The 20,094-nt window shown below is 32.5% G+C and overlaps 1 protein-coding gene across 5 annotated transcripts; it reads right to left on the reverse strand.

Moving 5' to 3' along the window:
* Positions 1-16,141, reverse strand: LOC18041332 (nicastrin). Of its 5 annotated transcripts, none has more exons than XM_024183272.1 (16): positions 15,783-16,141; positions 15,412-15,525; positions 13,931-14,045; positions 12,766-12,869; positions 12,610-12,686; positions 11,760-11,837; positions 11,087-11,158; positions 10,894-10,919; positions 9,917-10,049; positions 9,624-9,695; positions 7,688-7,807; positions 4,224-4,295; positions 2,663-2,803; positions 1,600-1,684; positions 1,059-1,500; positions 1-435 (listed from the first exon to the last, which is right to left on the reverse strand). In XM_024183272.1, the coding sequence occupies exons 1-16, from the start codon at positions 15,850-15,852 to the stop codon at positions 171-173; spliced, it is 1,986 nt and encodes a 661-aa protein (XP_024039040.1). In that variant the 5' UTR covers positions 15,853-16,141; the 3' UTR covers positions 1-170. The 5 variants fall into 5 exon arrangements, with proteins under 5 accessions (XP_024039040.1, XP_024039038.1, XP_024039039.1 ...); XM_024183270.1 differs by having other exon boundaries at positions 1,059-1,684; positions 10,894-10,967; positions 12,766-12,848; positions 15,783-15,858; positions 15,975-16,140; XM_024183271.1 differs by having other exon boundaries at positions 10,894-10,967; positions 15,783-16,140.
* Between the last annotated feature and the right edge of the window lie 3,953 nt (positions 16,142-20,094).

A 20,094-nucleotide genomic window follows, 5' to 3' on the forward strand; every position in this document is an offset into this window, starting at 1 on the left:
AATTCAAGAATTTGATATTGATGATGACTGATAAAGATTTATACAACATACCTGCAGATAGTTGAAACCCCCTATGATTTAAACAATGGAAGCACTACAACCAGCTATTGTTTGTCAACCTAACCTCTAGTAAAATTGGAACTCAAAAAATTTGTTCCGACAAAAACCTGTTAATCACGCTTCAAGGCCTTTGTGATCAAGGATCTTGCCAGAGCTATCATAAAGTAAGCCAAGATCGTGACTGTGATGCCTCCTATTAAAATAAAGTGGTCATAAGCACCATTTTGGATAGTGTACACCCGAAGTCCAATTGTATTCCAATTGCTCTCTGTCCACACTGGATCCACCGATCCCATGGAATCCGAGGAATTTGGGGGTAAAACATTCCATATTCCAGATTCAAACATCAATCGGGTTGAATATGCCGGAACATATCTGTGGTCAGCAACATTTAGACTTGGAAGAAAATGCTAAAAGTCAAATATATTAATAAAATTAACCGTCATTATTTGCAAACCAACTGCCAAATTCATCATGTCCAGCCAACAAAAATATTATGCTTATGAAGGCATGGAGTATTGCATACAAGTACAATAAGCACACATCAATCATGGTATGCATTAGCAATAAGTGATTTTGTCCCACAGAAAGAACATCTAGCCACATAACCTGATTGTTTCTCATTTCCTAGATAACGTAAAGTCTTCATATGATTATCCAAAATCAAAGAAGGAATCAGTTGTTCAATGGATGATTTATCAGCATATGTGCATTGACAGATTTGATCTGGCAACCCACCATAAGACCCACGAACATACACAAAGAGGTCATAAAATCACAATGGTAACATAGGATGCTTAGAGCTAAAATTTCAAAATATCACTAAAAGTTATGATTAGGCACAGCCCAAAATAGACGTTATCTAGTTATTGTTAGGATAAATACTTTTCAATCCTATATGAACCAGCTTACACCTTAGAAGCAATTTAATCATGCTTCTTGCTCGGTAGCCATGTCAAAATACCTGTCTGAGTTAGTATCGTCTAGTAAGTAAATACCTGGTTGTGGAGATGACACAAACTCCCTTGCCATTTATTTCTGCTCTAATGCAAACTTCATCTTCATTGGTGCAATCTTTTGAACAACTAGAGCTAGCATTCTCCTTGGGAGTAGATGTTCTATCAGCTAGAAAATTCCAAACAAACCTGGAAACATCATCGACATATCCAAGATAAGGTTTGAACGAAGGTTCCCCAATGACAACACCAACATAATGACTTGGGCATACATTAGCGGGTGCTATATAGTTCTTCACCATCTCACAAGACAGACCCGGTTTGCAGCTCAATAGGCAACCCATAAGCTCCTCAACTAGAGAGGTATTCACATTAATGGCACCCAGAACAGAGCTATGCATATCGTTGTTGTCACTTGCAAGAATGTAAAGGGAACGGGCAATGAGAGAAGCAGCTGCCACTACAGCAGAAGAGTTTATATTTGCTACACCACAGGATACAAACAGTAGAATTATGAGATTCAATGAAAAAGAAAAATCATAAATGAAAGAAAAAAGGGATATAAGAACATCAACAAGCTCACCCATATCATCAAGGTGACTATGGTAGAATTTGTTGGTGAAAGCTGTATCAAAGTCCTCTAATACAATCCCAGACGTAAGAGAGTTCTGTTAAAGAGAGAACCAAATATAGCTAATATGTTATAATTTTTAAACACAATATAGCTTTGATGCAAGCAAAAGCCAACTTTCATTCCTTAGCATTGTCATCTTATTACCATTTACTTACTGAACTTCGGAGATAAGAACCAGTACATAAAAGAAGTTGGAGAATTGAAAATGGGTAACCCAGTACATAAAAGAAGTGGGAGAAATGAAAATAGCTAACACAGAAAAGGCACCAAAAGATACCCCAAAACAAATGATCCATGTCAAGTCCACTACTGAGTCAAGAGATCTTGCAATTGAAATGATAAATGCTTACATGGAAAACATGACATCCAAGATCAACTATTATCAATGCAGAAGTCTCCTAGGACATCATTCAATCTAAAGCCCTACAATAACATTAATTAAGCCAACTCAACTGAATTAGAGTATGTTTCCATCCTCCTAATCCTTGTACATATTTCTTATAGTTTTATTTAATCTTTGTTTCTTAGCAAAAAAAAACTGAATTAGAGTATGTTTCCTCACAACATTCAATAAGCCAAATAAAACATTACAAATTAACCGAATTCATGTACATGCTGTTGCTATTTCTTAATCAATTGTCCATTTGTTTCCCAAAAAAGGTCAAAAAGCAACATTAGGGTAAGCATCAAAGTCAGAGTGTTCTGGTCAAATTTTCTCATCCAGATATACTTTTGTGTATTTAACTGAAACATAGACCTTTCAAAAAATTAAAAAATTTAAAAAAATTTAAAAATTTAAAAAAATGAAACATGGAAAATTTCCCAGACTAAAATGAAAGGATACAAGGAGAACAAAATTGCAAATCTGATATACATTAAGTTCTTATTTGTTACATGGAAAAAGAAAAGAAGACCACTTGTGGTAGATGCAAATTTGGGCAATCAGGAAATATAGAAGAGAAAGAGAAAATGAGAGAGCAAAACAAAATAATTTCAAGTATTTGGTTCAAACCTTTTTCAGAAATGCCATCAAGGATGAAGGAGGAATCCCAGGATTTGAAGAATTAGACGATAAGACTTCAATGTTTTCAGATTTAAGTGAATCTTGAGCACGTTTTAAGGCATCCAATGCATCATTTACAGCAGATGAAACCTGAATAAACAGCAAAGATGGGCATGCTGGTTAGACAGAGCTAAGCAAGGTTCAGCTATTAATATAAAATAAGATAAACGACACAGAAATGAAGCAGCAGATATCATAGGAGAAAAGCATATCGATTAGAAGAAATTAAGATGTAACTGCAGGAAAGAGACAATTACGACAATTAAATGACTTCCTAGTTCATAATAATGGAATCCAAATTCACCCTGTTATGTTGCAAATTAAGATAACTATTGGCAGATCTACAAGGATCCACGGAAAAGGGAAATTATCATATTTCCCTTATTTCTACAGGATTACCTTAGCTTCCTTTATTTAAATTTTCCTTTCTGGTAAAGTCAGTTTTTACTATTTTGGTGAATAGGCAGCATTATAAATATTCTGCAGATAAGTATTGAAAATTAATGAAAAGAAAAGAAAATTTCTTCACATGATATCAGAAGTAGGGCTCTCTTCCTGCATTCTTTTCTTTATTTATGGCTTCCATGAAATGTATTACATCTGCACAGCTTTATGGACAACAGAAGATTTTTTTAATCTTGGTCTTCATCGCCAAAACATTTCTCTGTTCTCAGCCTTATAAACTGTTCTAGTTTCACACTTCTAACAAGTTTCCCTCAAAATTTGCACCCTTCCCATAAGTCTGTAACCTCAATAGCCGATTGGAAATGCATGTGAATGAGATTTAAATCTGTAGAAGCTGTAGGATAGTGAGTTATCAATGTTAATTTTCTTCTAAAAGAAAAACCCCTTAAGTGCCACAACTTTCTGGTGTTTGCTTTCAAGGGAATTCCTACAGTACTGGAAATATGTCGCATAATTACGGTATAGGAAATAAGCCACTTAATATTTTTGTATACATTTTTCAAATTTTCCAAAATTTAATTTCGGCAATTGGATCGCGCATCCAATGCTTCAAACAAGCACTATGTTATCATTTCCCTCCTTTTCAGCAACTAATGGGTGGGTTTGGCATGCCATAATCGCCCTGAAAAGACTTTGCTTATCACCAAGTTCCCTATTTTTCAACTGTAAAAACAGGTCACGTATATGTATTGGGCAGAGATAATTGACCATGATCAGTAATTTCAAAGATCAAGAAATTACTAGCTAGTATTGTAACAGTACTATAAAAGCCTGACTACAATTGTTTCAGGATCACTATCACCTGGAAAAGTACAAAGAAAATAGCATGGCTGTTCACATCATCGGCACAACTACCAACCAATATTTAACCCCATCTTATTACAGTTCATTCAGCAAAAATACAAAGTGTATCAGATTCATCCGCATTGTACACTCACAAAAAAATGATAATTAAGCATGTTTCAGAAAGCAAATGGTTGAAAAATATTCGAATAAATTGTGTAGATAAGCACTGCATGAACTCAAGAAGGAAATAAGTTCTTACTCCTGTTGTGTGCGTGAAAAATGTTTTGACCCCTTGACTGGAGCCCTTCCCCACAGATCCAATTTCCAAGACCTTTTCAAAATGTCCAACAAACTATTAATTTTATAATCTTTTCAAACCAACTAATAAGAATTGATAGAGAGAGTAAGATACAAGAAGCCATTTTTCTAGTTCTTCATAAAAAATGATTAGAAATGAAGCAAAATAAAACAAGAACAACAAAAGGAAAAGCTAGATATGTACATATGTCCACATTGCTAAAGATTTTGCTAAAGCAAATATCATCAATCAATGACAATAATGAAGCATATTATTCAGTCTCTCAGTAAGATTTTCTAATAATGTTAAACTTCCAAACCCCTTAAGCTGAATCAGCATCCTATGACACAGGAGTGCTTTCAGATTTATCATGTTTGAAAATAGACAATGAAGTAGAATGCGAACACTTGAATGAGCTAGCCAATGAGGAAAGCAAAGTCCAAGATTATCACTCAACGTTTTTGGGATAACTATATCGATCTAGAAATAACTAGACTCTATAATCTATATGGTTAGAAAGATAGGTGGTTCCAATTTCGAAATACTGTTTACAGAATAAAATTCGCACTACTCTTCTTATAGATATTCAAGATTTAGTGAATATTTGGTATGGCTTATCTAATTACTAAAAGTGCTTATTTAATTACAAAAGCTCTTTTCAAGTTTTTGGTGTTGTTTGGTTATATTTTGAGTAGAGATTTTAGGGATTAAATAAGCTATTTTCCCTCTACTCCCAAAAACTCAAATTTTAGGCTTTTAGGAGTAGAGATTATAGAGCCCCCCCCAAACAAAAAAAGTTAAAACTATTTAAAACACCATTTATTTACTTCAATATCTTATTTCATTCCTTTTATAACATAAATTTAAAATACTTTCTATTAAAGTAATTTATAACTTTTAATAAAATTTCTCACTGACAACCAAATTACTAACTTTTTTTTGGGTAAAAGCTCTACTTGAATAAACTCTATTTGAAAAGCTATACCAAACGAAACCTTAATCAACAAAGGTCATAGTTGCCAACATCTGCGCAAGGCAGAAAATTTTGAATTTACTAGCATCAATTCAACCACAGTTAATGGACACGCAGTTAATGAACAAGTTGCATATCTCTAGAAACCTCAATGAGTTAAGAGTTTATAGAATTTTATGGAGTTCAATCTAGAGTTTTCTATTTCAAGATACAACTGAACCAATGCTAACAACTCAGATCTACTATTGCAGCTGACTTAGAAGCAAAATCATGATTTGTTTGCTTTCTTCTGGAATAAATTTGAGTTTGATTTGAGTTTGTTAAATGATTAAATCATATCCTAATCTTGGAGGATAATCCCAGCTTTTTATATATAAAGTTATATTTTTGGTGCAACGTGTAATCTTGTATATGTAACTTAGAAAAAATCAAACAAATCATTATTGTGCTTCTATAAGCATTCAGTCATATCTTTATATCTTTTTATAAACAAATCTGAACTATAAGCATTCAGTCATATCTTGATGTAAAGAACTTTAAATTGAACTCTGTAAAATTTTTTAAACTCTTGAGTCATGAAGGTTTTTAGGGATATGCAATTTGCTCATTAACTCTTGTTGAATTAAGGCCAATAAACTCAAAACTTTCTGCCTTGTACAAATTCCTAACAGCTATGAACTTTATTGACTAAATCTTGCATTCTTGACAACTATGATCTTTGTTGACTAAATGTTGAATATCTTTAAAAAGAGAAATCTGATATTTAATTCTATATAATTCTTTCGAAAATGGACACGTTATCAATCTAAACATATACATTAAATAGTCAAATTATTTCTAGATCAATACAGTTATCTTGAACGAGTTGAGCAGTGATCTTGGACTTGGCTTCCATCATTAACTAGCTCATCCAAGTGTTCCCGTTCAACCTCATTTTCTATTTTCAAACATGATAAATTTCAAGGTACTCCTATGTCAGATATGCCACAAAAACCAAGCTTCGTTCCCAACATTTGATGAAGAGAGGCAAGCGAGAAACTACTAAGAGAAAGAGAACAAGAGGGTTGAACTACACCCATTCTCAAGTATCAAAATAATTGAAATAATAACTCTCAATGAGCTAGAGTTATTTATATATTCGGGTGAGTGTAAGGACTCCTCATGCATTAAGTTAAAAATTCATCCACCATATTACAGAAAGTTATCTTATAAATTTACCAGAGTAACAAGTGACTAATGTCAAATACTTAGGAGCAATTTGATATACTCATTTGTTATGTGATCAACATAATGTCAATGAGATTAATTTTGATACACCTATAAATAGTCGGATTTGGAACAAGTGTTATTTTACTGATAATTTTACAGAGTAATACGTGACTAATGTCAAATACTTACAAGCAATTTGATAAACTCATTAGCTATGTGAAAGATAATGAGATTAATTTCGATACATCTTAAATATAGTAGCATTTGGGACACGTGTAACCTTGGTTTTTGTTATTTTAAACTCCTAATGTAACGAGTGAATTTTGTAACTAAACACATGAGGGGTCCCTACACCCACCCAAGTATACAAGTACCCCTAGCTAATTAAGAGTTATTCCCGCATTTTCATACTAGGGAACAAGTTTGGTTCAACCCTCTTTTTTTATTTCTCTCAATAGTTTCCTCTCTTGCTTTCTCTTGAGGTTGTTCAACCTTGTTCAAATTTTGTAATTTAACAATAGCCTTAGGTAGTTCTAAATTATACACAAATGCTTTACCCTAGAGCCTCAACATCGATAAGAAGCAATACCATAACTACTTCACCAATAGAGAACTACATGAGGTAAACCAAGTTGAAGGAGAGGCTTCCAAAATATCTTTTTCTGTTATTGTTAATATTTCTCATGCACTAGTTATAAGACTCCATTAGAGGACAAATACAAGGTTGACCATAGGCTGATTATAGTTTCCTTATTTTTTGTACATGACCCACTAATGTATAGGGTTACTAATTGTACAATTAGTTTCCTTATTTGTATGGTTGCTGCCATATATAGTTTGTACAATTTATGACTATCAATAAGAAATTATTCTTCTTCACCCTTTTTTTGTTGTTTTAGTAAATAATCATTAATAATTTAAGACATAATTAATTAATGTTACAAATTTATTTTGTAAGGATATATTTGTCATTTTATTCAATGACTGGGTATAATCTACTTATTCTAATAACCTTTTGGTAGATTAATTTAGAATCGATTTTGAGAAGCATACTATCACATCTAATCCTTTCCTCAAAGTTATACTTTAATAAGGAATGTCAAAAGCATGTGTGTTTGTACGTGCAGGAAAATAACTAACACACATATAACAAATTAGAACTTTTGTTACATTGCAGCATGATAGATACAAAAATCCTCCATGTTACCACAGGGAGTTTAAAATATGAAGGGCAGAAGAATACCATCTCAATTAATGAGCTATTGAGGCCACTAACTCCATCTGACTGCATATCCAATTCATGTAAAAATCGCCTGCTACCAAGGTAACCCCATGCCTCTCCCGTGAGAACTAGAAAAACAAGCTGTATAGTTTACAAAACAATCAGATAACTTTACCTGAGATATGCTAGTATAGAAAAAAGTCATTAGCTAAAAAAGAATTTAGTGGTAAATATCTGCACTAGAACATGAATTATTTGCACCAACACTATGATATACCACAAAAAGTAAATCATGTGCAATCGATAAAATCAATCATAGTGAACTACAATGCCATTTACAATGAGATACCAAGAAACGCTTTTGACAAATCAAGATGGAAGGTTCATGTAAAAGCATGATCAGAAGCAATGCAGAATTTGACAGCAACAGTTATGCAAAATGCTAAATATCACAAACGTAAGTTATGTGATGTGACTATCAACAAAGGGTGAATGACTTTTGACAATTTTTAAAATAACTTACCAGTATTATTTAATTATGTGAATTAATGGGTACCATCTCATTTGGAAAGAATCTTTTGGGATATAAGTTTCGAGCTTGAAGACACTATTACATCAATATCGACGCAACAGTAAGGTTGATGCAGAAGAAGAAAACTCTATTTAGGATTTTAAGATTGTTCCATATTTAAGACAAGAACTTGTTATAATGTTTAAGTATTAATAAGCCTTCCTATTATACTTATATCATATGGGTATGGTGTTATATTACTTATTAGGATCATATTGGTTTCCCTAAGTTGACTGTTAATGTCATTTTTTATCTGGTGTTCAACTACCCTATGTAGGGCCTTGTTTAGAAGATTTCAATGCCAAGATTATTTTATTTAAGTCATGAATATATTAGGCTTTTAAGTAATATTTAATCTTCCTTAGATATATTTGAAGTAGATTTCTTTCGATTTTAATTTCAAGTCTTAGGGTTTGCCCACTATTAAGCCCTCCTTTATATATATATATATATATATAGAGTGATTTTCCAATTAAAGTCAGGGATTAGCTAAAAGACAAAAATTTTAGATTTCAATACACTACATAACAAAATACAGAGTGCATTGGAGTCTGTGTTTATTTCGTCTTTTAACTAATCCCTAACTTTATTAAAGTCGGGAATCATTGATTGGAAAACCACACACACACACACACACACACACATATGTATGTATGCATGCATGTATACAATTTCTAGACAAATTTTGACATCATTGCTGATAGTTGGGATAAAATTTATGGTGGTGGACAGTGTTTCAATCAATAAGTTAAGACAAGATAGGAGACTCTCCCTGCTGAATTCTTAAAGTAGCCTCTCTTACAAATCCTATTTAACTTTGCTGATTGATGTTCAATGTAGCAAGAGCTTTTAGCTGGCTAGAGTGACTTGGAATTCTTCAATCCTTAACATAAGTTTTGCATATACTGCACCTCTCTATCATTCAAAGTTTTTTTAAAATTAAAGTTCCAATACCAATTCAAAGAGGAGGTTAATCTAGAGTAAATATAGATATTCCTAGTAAGGCATAACAGAAGGGTGATTTCTCACATAACAAAAACCATCAATCCATCTTCCAAAAAACAAATATTCTTCCCATTTTCCAATTCTAAGCAATAACATTTCAAAAAGAGGTATACCCCCTAAAATGTTTAAGGTACAAAGAGCCCAAGCCTTTCATTATGGCACTCAATAGGAGATATCATAGGGAATGAAAGGTCTTGTTTCCTGGAGTGGAAGAAACAATAACAACAACAACAAGAATAATTATAAAATTATAAAAATATACAATCTACAAAAGGTCGTTCCAAGATTCAATCAACAAAAGGTCTTTAAAAAAAAAGATTCAATAAGATTTGCATATTTTCCAAGACTACATATAAGATTAGGAATGCTAATTGTACACACCTGCTTATTAAGGTCATTCCAGCCATCAACACGAGAAAGAGCATCAACTGCTGCCAGCAATGAAAGTAGTCCCTTGAACAGGTCAAAAACAATGATCAAGCATTAATTCCCTATTTATGCTTTAATGTTACGTAAATGTAAACCAAATCTCTCCACATCCCTAATGTGAAAGGAACTCAAACCCAAACCTCCGCACCACCGAAAGAGGTCTTACCAATTCAATCAACTAGTCACCACAATAAAAACATCACAATGAAACAATTACGATACCAAGTCATAATATCTGAACTTACAGATATTGGAGAATCTGCACCAAGGCTTTTGTCACGGAAGAAAGATGCAGAATCCATAGATGCCACCAACAATATAATGGGCTTGGACTGGTATGACAATGACATATTGATTGGTGGAAGAGAAGACCAAACACTGTCCATCATAAGGCAATACATTAAACTAGAAATTCAGAAGACAAACTATAAACCTTCTGGATTCAATTATAAATTTAATTTTAAGCATAAGCCTAAGCACTACCTGAAGTTAGCTAGTGATAAGACATGCACTATAATGTATTAGTTAGAAAATGAGAATAATCCCTAAACTAGATAAAATTTAATCCTATAGTTTTCCAAAAAGAAGTGTCAGGTATGATTTCATTTTTCAATAAGCTCAAGTTTTTTCATATCAGCCTCTATTTCCAGTTTCCATCTTGCTTTGTTTCTCTCTCTCGCTCTCTCTCTAATAGCAGCTCTAATCTTTTCTATGAACGCCTCAACTCATTACACTAGGGTTTCGCTACCACTGAGTTGCAGTGTTTGGTAAGAGAACCTTAGTCTCTCCTCCATCATTTTAGTCCTACCAATTTTTTTGGTCTTAGGAGGCCTAGGTTGGAGATAAAAAGATTGTTAATACTGTCAAGTGTGTCCATGCTCAAATATAAGATGTAGGAAAACAAATTTGCTTTATACAGTCAAATAGCAATGCCTACATTCTGTAATGTGGAAAAAATTTAAAAAAGAGCAAAAAAAAAGTTATAATATCAATCAAATTCTGGAATCCTCACAAGAGTAATGAAGCACGTCAATAGTTACATCCAATAAACAATTAACTTCTTCGTAGGCATAAAAATTACATGTATATACAGACGCGCACATACTTATAGATATACATCTATAAATATATGCATTTAATGTCTAGCAATTAGAAACCCAGTTGATCATCACTTGAGATGGCAGAGGGCATAATGGAAATAGTAATTCCATGGAAATCTCACCTGTATCCACCTAAAGGAAGGCAGGTCTGTTCCTTCAAACAAGATTCAGAATCATGAGTTCCAGCTTTTGTTGTCTATCCAAAACCAATATTAATTAACACAAACAACTAGTAAGCAAATCATATAAACCGAAAAAATCAGCTCAACACTAACATATGACAGCTCAAAGTTATACAGACAGCAGCTCAGATACCTGCATCACCAGATCAAACTCGGCCACACTAGTTGTATAACCATTCATCACTTTCTCATTCTTATCAGCAACCTGGATTGAGACCAGAAAGCATTTCGGGTAAAAATAATAATAATAATAAAAAGTAAAAAAATAACAGTAACTATACCGATTAAAAGTGTGCAAGGCATCAAAAATAAAATAAAGTTGCCATGAACACCCCTGTATTTTTCGAAATTGCCAAGACATCTCTAGCAATTAATTAAGAACACAGACAATGCCTTGTCAAATAAGACACATACTCATTTTTCCAACGATCTATCACGTGATTGGTAATTTTAATACAAGAATAGAAACTTAAAAAACAGCCTCTGTTCCGAAAAAATTGGAAAATGAACGCAAATTTTGTCAACCTACCAATACATTTCAGTGAGTAAATCAAAAATACTTTTTGTAATTACATTGGAACACCATATTACACTAAATCATGCTCAAAAGTCCAAGCTACACTAAATAATTCTCAAAAGTAACCAAATGCACATTAAAGCACTGCCCTTAGAACCTGTACATTCATATCTGATATAAAATGAGTAATCAATACTTAGGACATACAATCACAATAGACTGCAAACTAAATCTTAAAGGAGATGCGTAGCGATGTCAAATGCACAGACATTTTAACTAAATGAATTACCTCCTGCAACATCGACGTGCTACTTTCAGAGAGTAAGAATACAGGAAAATCATAAGCTTTCAACATAATACCAGATCCCTGCATATGTGAAACCGAAAATGCTTTAGCTTATTAAACAGGATTTTTTTTTCAAAAAGAAAACTATGAGTATTTATATTAATACATAATGAACTTACTAATCAGAATATGAAAAACACTCTTTGACCAATTAAGGTTTTCTAAAAAGGAAAGAGGTTATTCAAAGAATTTAGCTAACTAAATAATTTTAATAAATAAACTAAGGGACAACTATGTTTTTTATTCATTCATCTAAACTGAAACTGGGACGGGGTTTTGAGATAGGGAGTTATGGCTAATCTAGCCTTGTATGGGGTGATTGGGTAGACTTTTGTATTACATAAATACTCCTAGTTTTTTGTTTTCTTAGTGGACAGCTGGTCTGCTCTCTATTTAAATCTTCATCATTAATACATTTTTGAGTTTCGTATTTAAAAATAAATAAGTAAATAAGGAAAAACTATAACCTATCAGCAATAATCAGTGATTATCTCTTTGATGACTATGATCAGAATATTCTGACCAGTTCATGGAAATCATTGCAAGTATTCAAACAATAAATAAATAAATAAATAATAAACAACTAACGATCGAATCACCAATTGATTTTAGCAAGAGAACTCTTGCAGCCACTTTATATCATCACATCATCTTGCTCATAAACTTAGATACTGTTGAACTAAAGAGGCTCCTAAATTAGCCATACAAGTCAAGGTAGTAGAAAGTAGGATAAAAAGCTGTCAACAATAAAAGTCCATACAGCAATTTATCATACTATAGATTGATAGCATACCATTGAGTTCCACTCATAGTTGATACTTGGATAAGGAGCAAATTCAGCTTGGGGAAACTTTTGTGTTGGAGAGAATCCTATAAGACCAAAATGCCTATTACGGACCACCATTACTTTATACAAACAGACAAACAATAAGTAGATATGAGGATTTACCTTTTAACTTATCGCGGATTTCAGCCCCTGATTCAACTAGAACACCAACAATATTCTTATGGAAGCTTACGTCATTTGATATTCTGAAACAGATATGGATAGACCTATATCTTTAATAAATGACATAAGAACCAAGCACAAGTTGATAACCACTAGAATCATCATTACTGCAAGACATATGCATGGAATACATTTTAGGGTGTATAATGCACAAAAAATAGGTACGTATATGAACTATTTTGATAGCATACAGACTGAAAAGCCAAGTTTGACGTCTAACCAATCCCCCCCCACCCCCATAAGAAACAGGAAATAATGAAGAAGAAACTCTAAAGTATTTATATATCAATCTATAATGGAAGCAATTGATGAGGTGCCCAAATAAGAGCAATCAAAGTGCATGTCTGCTTTGAACCGAAAATAACCATCCACTCTACTTAAAAATGAGTTAGATACAAACGTAAATCCCAAAACTCCCTCCAAATTAAGATGAACGAAGAAAGAAGGGGTGTCTTCGAACTCCTTATAGACCAAACCCAAAAGGTGAACTCAATGTTTATCTCCTAGCCAAGAAAATTTAACTCAAGGTTCAGAAAGTGCTTGTACTATTTCATTAAATGATGTTATTCATACATAATACACTGCCTAAAAAAGTCCTTGGCAAAGGAATCAATAATAAATGCAAACAGTGCATCATACTCGGTAGACAGAGAAGATCACTAACAACTATTTTCCAACCTGATACTACATCTAACAAAAGGCAGTATTACATATAATCCAGTTCAGCACATACAAACATATACAAAACACTAGTCTAATCAAGTCATATGTACCAAATGTACTACAATCCAACCAAATTATTTAGAATATAAAGTCTTGTGGTTGTTGAGACTTCGTGCTCTTATTTTATTGCAATTTATACACATGCCATCCGCATATAAGTTTATCTTCTAACCAAAGAAACTTAACTCCAGGTTTAGAAAGTATTTATATTATTTTGTTAAATGAAGTTATTCATACATTGCTAACAAAGTCCTTGACAAAGGAATGAATAATGAATGCAAATAGTGTACCGTACTCCTTTGGCAGGCAGTGAGGATCACTAAAATAAATGAGGCCAAGGATGATTAGAACGTTAAAGTTTGGAGATGAATGGATTACATACCGATGCAATAAATCTTGAAGTTCATCTAATGATACCAATACAGCAGTCAATTGAGTGAGATCATTAGCATTCCTAAATCGCCTAATTGAAGCCACGACCTTCTCTCGTCCAGGATCTGAATTTCATTAAGAGAGAAGGATAATGCTCTGAATAATTTTTGTAACTTGTTATATTAAGGTACATTAAAAAAATAAATTATAAGGAGTTTCGGAGAGAAAGAACTCCAAGAGAATTACGAAAAAAAAAAAATTTCATTAGAGAAGGAACGACAGATCCAGCCTTTGATTGAGAGATCAGAAAATAGATAGTAGAGGTTAAGCAGAGTAAACAACTTTAAGATAATTTTTTTACTTCCTCTGGCATCCGTTGCACTATTATAAATCTGTTTTAAGCCTTTACATATCTGAACACTAAAAAAGGCCCTAACCTATTGACCAACCATGATTACAACCAGAATTACATAATCACAGCATCAGGAGATTAAAAGAGGTTCAAAACTCGGCCCAAGTTATGAGATACTTTCCAAAAATTGTTATTATATAGAAATTTAACATTAATATATCTCCTACAAAGAAGGCTATAATGTAATGACAAGTGGTGGAACGAGGACACAAAACAGTTGTTGCCATTGGTTTCTCATCTCAAGATGACGGATGCAATGCGGATCCTATAATCTCTATAAGCATGGTTTAATGAGAATGCAATCAAATTAGGTCGTTATCAGCCAAAAAGAGGGATAAGCACTGAATAACTGGAAAAAAAAGCAGTAATGAGAGCAAGCAATCTAATCCCAGAAATGATTCAGAATTGATTTGTAGGTTTAACAGTCTCAAACGGTGGCAGAGCTGCAGAATTGAACCAGTGGGGAAAATTTTGATTTATTTTTTCTTGCTTTCATTTGATTTTTGGTTTGTCATACTTGTTTAATTTGTCCTAGTGACACAAAGATATCTAGGCGTTATTTTGGAGCTTTACTTAGACCCAGCAAGGGAAATAAAAAATTTAATGGGACCCCAAAATTTGAGAAACCAAGAAATTGAAGAAAAAGAAAATTGGGCAGATTGGAATAGAGGTCGGCTTCTTGCTATGTCTTTGAGCTTCGCTTTCAAAGGATTTCCAAATTTATCATGCTTCCATATTCATCTCAATAAGGAAGGGTTTTTAGGGTGAAGTTGTACATGTTGTTTTCAGCTGTTTACAAGGGTGGATGGTTGTTTTTGTGAGCATTTCTTTTGGCCTTTTTTTGTATAATTTAGCTCTCTCTCCATGCGGTCTATCTATTTTTTTTTTTTTAAATGAAAACCTAGTCTAGATCACACATAAAACATTGTTTCTCTTTTCACTATGAATAGAAAGTTCTAAATCAACAAATGGTATTGTGCCACATACCAAATCACAACAACATTTCAGAAAAAGAACAAAAATGTTATTATGAAATGTCAATTACTGTCACAAAAGAATCAAGCCTTCCAGGATCTTACTTGAACAACCAATCTTCCCAGAAAGATTGAGCAATCGTACACAAGGATATCCATCAACAACCATGTACATTGACTCCTGAAGATCAGGAATCGACTCCATTGAGCTCAACTCTCCTAAAATTTCAAAACAAGAGAAAGTAAACTCGTAAACTCGAAAACTCATTAAAAAAGCTATAATAATACCATCTCGAAAACAAATACAACTAGTAATTCAAATCCTAATTAGCTTTCTAATAATTTATAAGACATCAATCAATTTCTGGATTCTGATAATAACCAATTCAAGCAAATACAACCAATTGACTGGGAAAAATTATTGAACCTAATTAAATATAAAATACAGCAAATATGCGAAATTAAAAAATACTGACCAGAGAAAGAGAGTCGAACTTGAGCAAAGAAGAAGAACAAGAGCAAGGGTCTCACAGCCATGGCCTTCATTTTAATCTGAAATAAAGTTTTTATTTCAGATTAAAATGAAATTTCAAATTATTGAGCAAGAGTCTCACTGCATTTTTTTTTTTTAATCAAAATTCCCGTTAATAAAACAAATTCTACAATACACTTCTCGTGGCGATGAATAAAAAGGGGTGAGGTAATTTGCAGTAAATCAACGAGGAAGTGAGACGCTGTTGTTGGTGATTTATTTATTTATATCTATATATATTTTTAAAATGGCAGGGATTGGGTTGGGTGATCGCAAATGTCCAGTGTCCAGACGAAGACTCTTGTCAGGTTAGGGCGCTGACAAAAGAGAGCAAAAGCAACGTCGTTTCGAATTTTACCTCTGCGTCAATCTTTGGCCTCTAACGTATGAAATGTCGTTTATAAATTCTATCAAACTCAGGCCCCGTCCTGCATGACATTTCGTTTCAAAATCAGAAAAAAGATGACAAGTCGTAGATATTTGACTCATGAGTAAAAAATGAATAACCTGTTCATGATAACTTCATCATATGTGACATGTTGTTCATAATTTTATTAATTATATGAGGTGTGAAAAAAAAATTTGACATGTATAGTATGTTGTTTATATTTTCAGTATATAGATAACATTCTTATTATTATCCAATTGAATTATATATTTAAACAAAATTTATTTTACATTAATATTTTAAAATAAATAAACATATATTATTTTTTTAAATATATGTCTTTAATGGATATGAAAGAGACATGATTAGTCCAAAGAGAGAGGATCAAGTATACCAAATTAAAAGGCCAATTTTATATGTTTTGCTTCTTTACGTTTAAGCCTTTTTTATAAACTTGCAATTCTCTTTGAGATATAAAGTAAATCTTCAAAAGGATAATTATCTAATGGATATTTTATTAATATGTCTTGATTATTTTAATTCATATATTTGAATAAAAATATCTTATATTTCAAATGCATTAATGTACAATCAAAATATAAACTATGAATGACAATAAATTGAAAACATATAATTTTGAAAATAAATAAACAAACATTAATTTTTTAAATCATTTAAATTAATTATAAAATTACTTCAAAATATTCTTTCAACATACGTGGTTAGTCTCTTTAACTAGTATAATTAGTGCCTGTTTGGTATGATTTTTTTTTTTTTTGAAATGGAATTTGATTAAAATAGAAAAACATTACAAATAGTTTAGTAAGCACGGAGGTGGAACATGACTCCACTCTCCAGGACCTGACATAGAACCTCCTGCTCTAGCAATAGAATGAGCAGCAGAGTTCACAGATCGGCGCACAAATGAGAATTGAACTTCTCCTAAAGACATGGCTAGGGATCGACACTCCTCAATGATAAGACCAAAACCATTGGGGTTGGAAAAATTCTCAGTTAAAGCGTGGAAGACTTGAAGGTTGTCCATTTCGATAATGACACTTGGCAACTGCAGCCTTTTGATCCAGCTAAGAGCCTCTCTAATGCCAAGCGCTTCAACCTCTCGTGAACCAAAAATACCCGGAAAACACTCACACCGAGCTGTCACAAAATCACCCCCAGAGTTACGGATTACACAGCCATTACTGAACTTACCTTGAGCCTTAAATATGGCAGCATCAATATTGCACTTTAACCACCCAAAGCAAGGCTTCTCCCAACAAACAGCCCCATGATTACCTTTTACTGCATCAACATCAGCCAAGAAAGGTTGTTTCCTTGCATTTTGCCACTGGAACAAAAATCTTCCAGTAGAGTTCAGGACTTGCAAGGCACTAATGTTTCTTTGATTCCATAACCGATCATTCCTATGAATCCAGATCCTCCAGCAAACCATGGCAGCCAGCTGACAATTCTCCCAGCTATATGTAGAGAAGATGAGTTCCAGCCAATCCAAGAAAGAACTATAGTGGCCAAGAACACCAACAGCAGAGGAAATCCAACAAGATTTCGCGAAACCACACTCCAAAAGAGCATGTGTAACTGTCTCATTACAGGCATTGCACAAAGAACAAGTAGGCATAATATCCACTCTACGACGAACAAGATTATCTGCAATAGGTAACACATTTGTCGCAACCCGCCAAAGAAAATTCCTCACCTTACCTAGCACCTCTAATTTCCACAATGATCTCTAAATACGAGTAGAAGAGTTGGTATCACGATGAGTTAAATACTTATAGCAGCTGCGTACTGAGTAAACGCCACAAGGATCATGTAACCAATACCATACATCAGACTCTCTACGGTAACTAAGAGGAATTTGCAAGATCAATTCTTTATCCCTTGAATTAAAAATATCAACAATAAGATCTAAATCCCAACTTCTTTGATTTGGCACCATTAGACTGCTCACCTTCACAATAGTCAGCTATGCATTTAGTTGAGACGAGATAAAACCAGTATTGATATCTGGCAGCCAAGGATCTTGGCCTATTAACACGTGTTGCCCACTTCCAATTTGGATGCGGCTCCCGCAGACAACAACATCTTTTGCAGCTAGAATAGAGCGCCACACAAAACTTGGATTGTGCCCCAACTTGTTTGGTATGACTTATCTAATGGCCATAAGTGCTTATTTAATCCCATAAGCTCTTATAATAATTTTTATTGTTGTTTGGTTGTTTTTTTAGTAGAACTTTTAAAGTTTAAATAAGCTATTTTGTCTGTACTAGAAAAAGTTTAAATTTTGGGCTTTTGGGAGTAGAGGTTAAAAAATATTTTTTAAATGTTAAAATATCCAAAATATCTTCTACTTATTTGACAATCTTATTTTTATTCTTTTCATAACATAAATTAAAAAAACTAGTCTATTAAAGTAATTTCATAGATTTTTAATAAAAACTCTTATTGACAACCAAACAACTAAAATTTTTTAGGTAAAAACTCTATTTGTAAAAGTTCTACTACCAAAAGCTTTATTTAAATAAACTCTACTTGAAAAGTTGTATCAAACGGAGCCTTAGCCTTATTTTACTATTAAGCTTGGAGATGGCTTACGTAGTTTTATTATTTTTTGGCAAAATAATCACTAATTGTTGCTGATTGTATTATTTGCCACATACGCCATTAGGTTTGCTTGTTACTAAAATAGTTTTGGGTAAATTGAAGTAGCCAGTTCATTTTCAAAAGGATGCACTATATTGCCTTAGCTATATTGTATTAGGTTGTACTGTATTAAAACGCTTTAAGTTGTGATGTAATATTATATTTGGTATAGTATGGACTGCATAAAAAAAATTATTTTGTTATTTATATTATGTTAAATTACTTACCTTTTCAAAAAAAAAATTACTTACAATTTTTTTAATATTGGTTAATATTATAAAAAATAGACATTATTTACATCACCACCTGCCACCGTACTTCAATGTCATTTGAATTTTACAACCAATTTGTGATTATAGTGGCTAATTAAATAAATTGCTTCTGTTGTGCCAAAAAAATAAATTGTTGATTTAAAAATAGTAAGTGTTTGGTAAATTGTGCTATTGCGATTTCTGTAAGTTTGAAGAGTAATGTACATGCATTTGCCAGATTTTATTATGAAAATGTTGTTTTATTATATAACGACCAAAATACATATAAGTTTAAATGATTTTTTATTTTTTGAAGTATGTTTACTAATGTTTAGACATGTTCTTTTCTTTTTAAAACACGAAGTGAAAAAAAAATATAATTAAATAAAATCTACTAAACTTCATAATTTGCTACATAATATATTATAAAAATTCGTACTAATATAATCCAAATCAAATTAAAAAAGTAATATGCATTATGTTCACATTAAATTTGTTTTAGAAAACACCATAACTATAGAAAAAATATAAATAAATTGAATGTTAAAAGTAATTGTTATGAAATTGACTTTAAAATTCTTAGTTAACTTTCATGAGAAATTATTCCTAATTTAAAGAAAATTTACATAATCATATACAAGTTTTATTGAATCTTATAATATAAAATAAAAGTAAAATTAAAAAAAATGAACTTATTGGATCAAACCTTATCACGAATCACGATAACTTCAGACTTCAGCTCGCCATCAGCTCTTGTTTTTGATGTTTTCTCATTTGGCTCGTGGCCTTCCTCCCTCTCTCTTTAAGCATGTGTCTGACATAAATTAGTGTGTGAATGCGTTGTATATGCTTTCATTTTATTTTATTTCCAGCATGTGATTTAATTCATTATGCATGTGTGTGGCACAAATTGTTTTAAAGATGCCATAAGTAGTTGAAAAATTGGCATTTCA

The sequence above is a fragment of the Citrus clementina genome, unplaced genomic scaffold, assembly GCF_000493195.1.
Source record: "Citrus clementina cultivar Clemenules unplaced genomic scaffold, Citrus_clementina_v1.0 scaffold_5, whole genome shotgun sequence".
NCBI classification, from domain to species: domain Eukaryota; kingdom Viridiplantae; phylum Streptophyta; class Magnoliopsida; order Sapindales; family Rutaceae; genus Citrus; species Citrus x clementina.

What these genes read in the sequence shown, in the direction of transcription:
- LOC18041332 (XM_024183270.1), bottom strand. Translation starts at nt 15,852, where the DNA reads ATGAAGGCCATGGCTGTGAGACCCTTGCTCTTGTTCTTCTTCTTTGCT. An exon ending in AATCCGCGATAAGTTAAAAG is followed by an intron (nt 12,687 to 12,765) that starts GTAAATCCTCAT and finishes TTGGTCTTATAG; the next exon opens with GATTCTCTCCAACACAAAAG. An exon ending in ATAGCTCATTAATTGAGATG is followed by an intron (nt 4,296 to 7,687) that starts GTATTCTTCTGC and finishes CATTTTGAAAAG; the next exon opens with GTCTTGGAAATTGGATCTGT.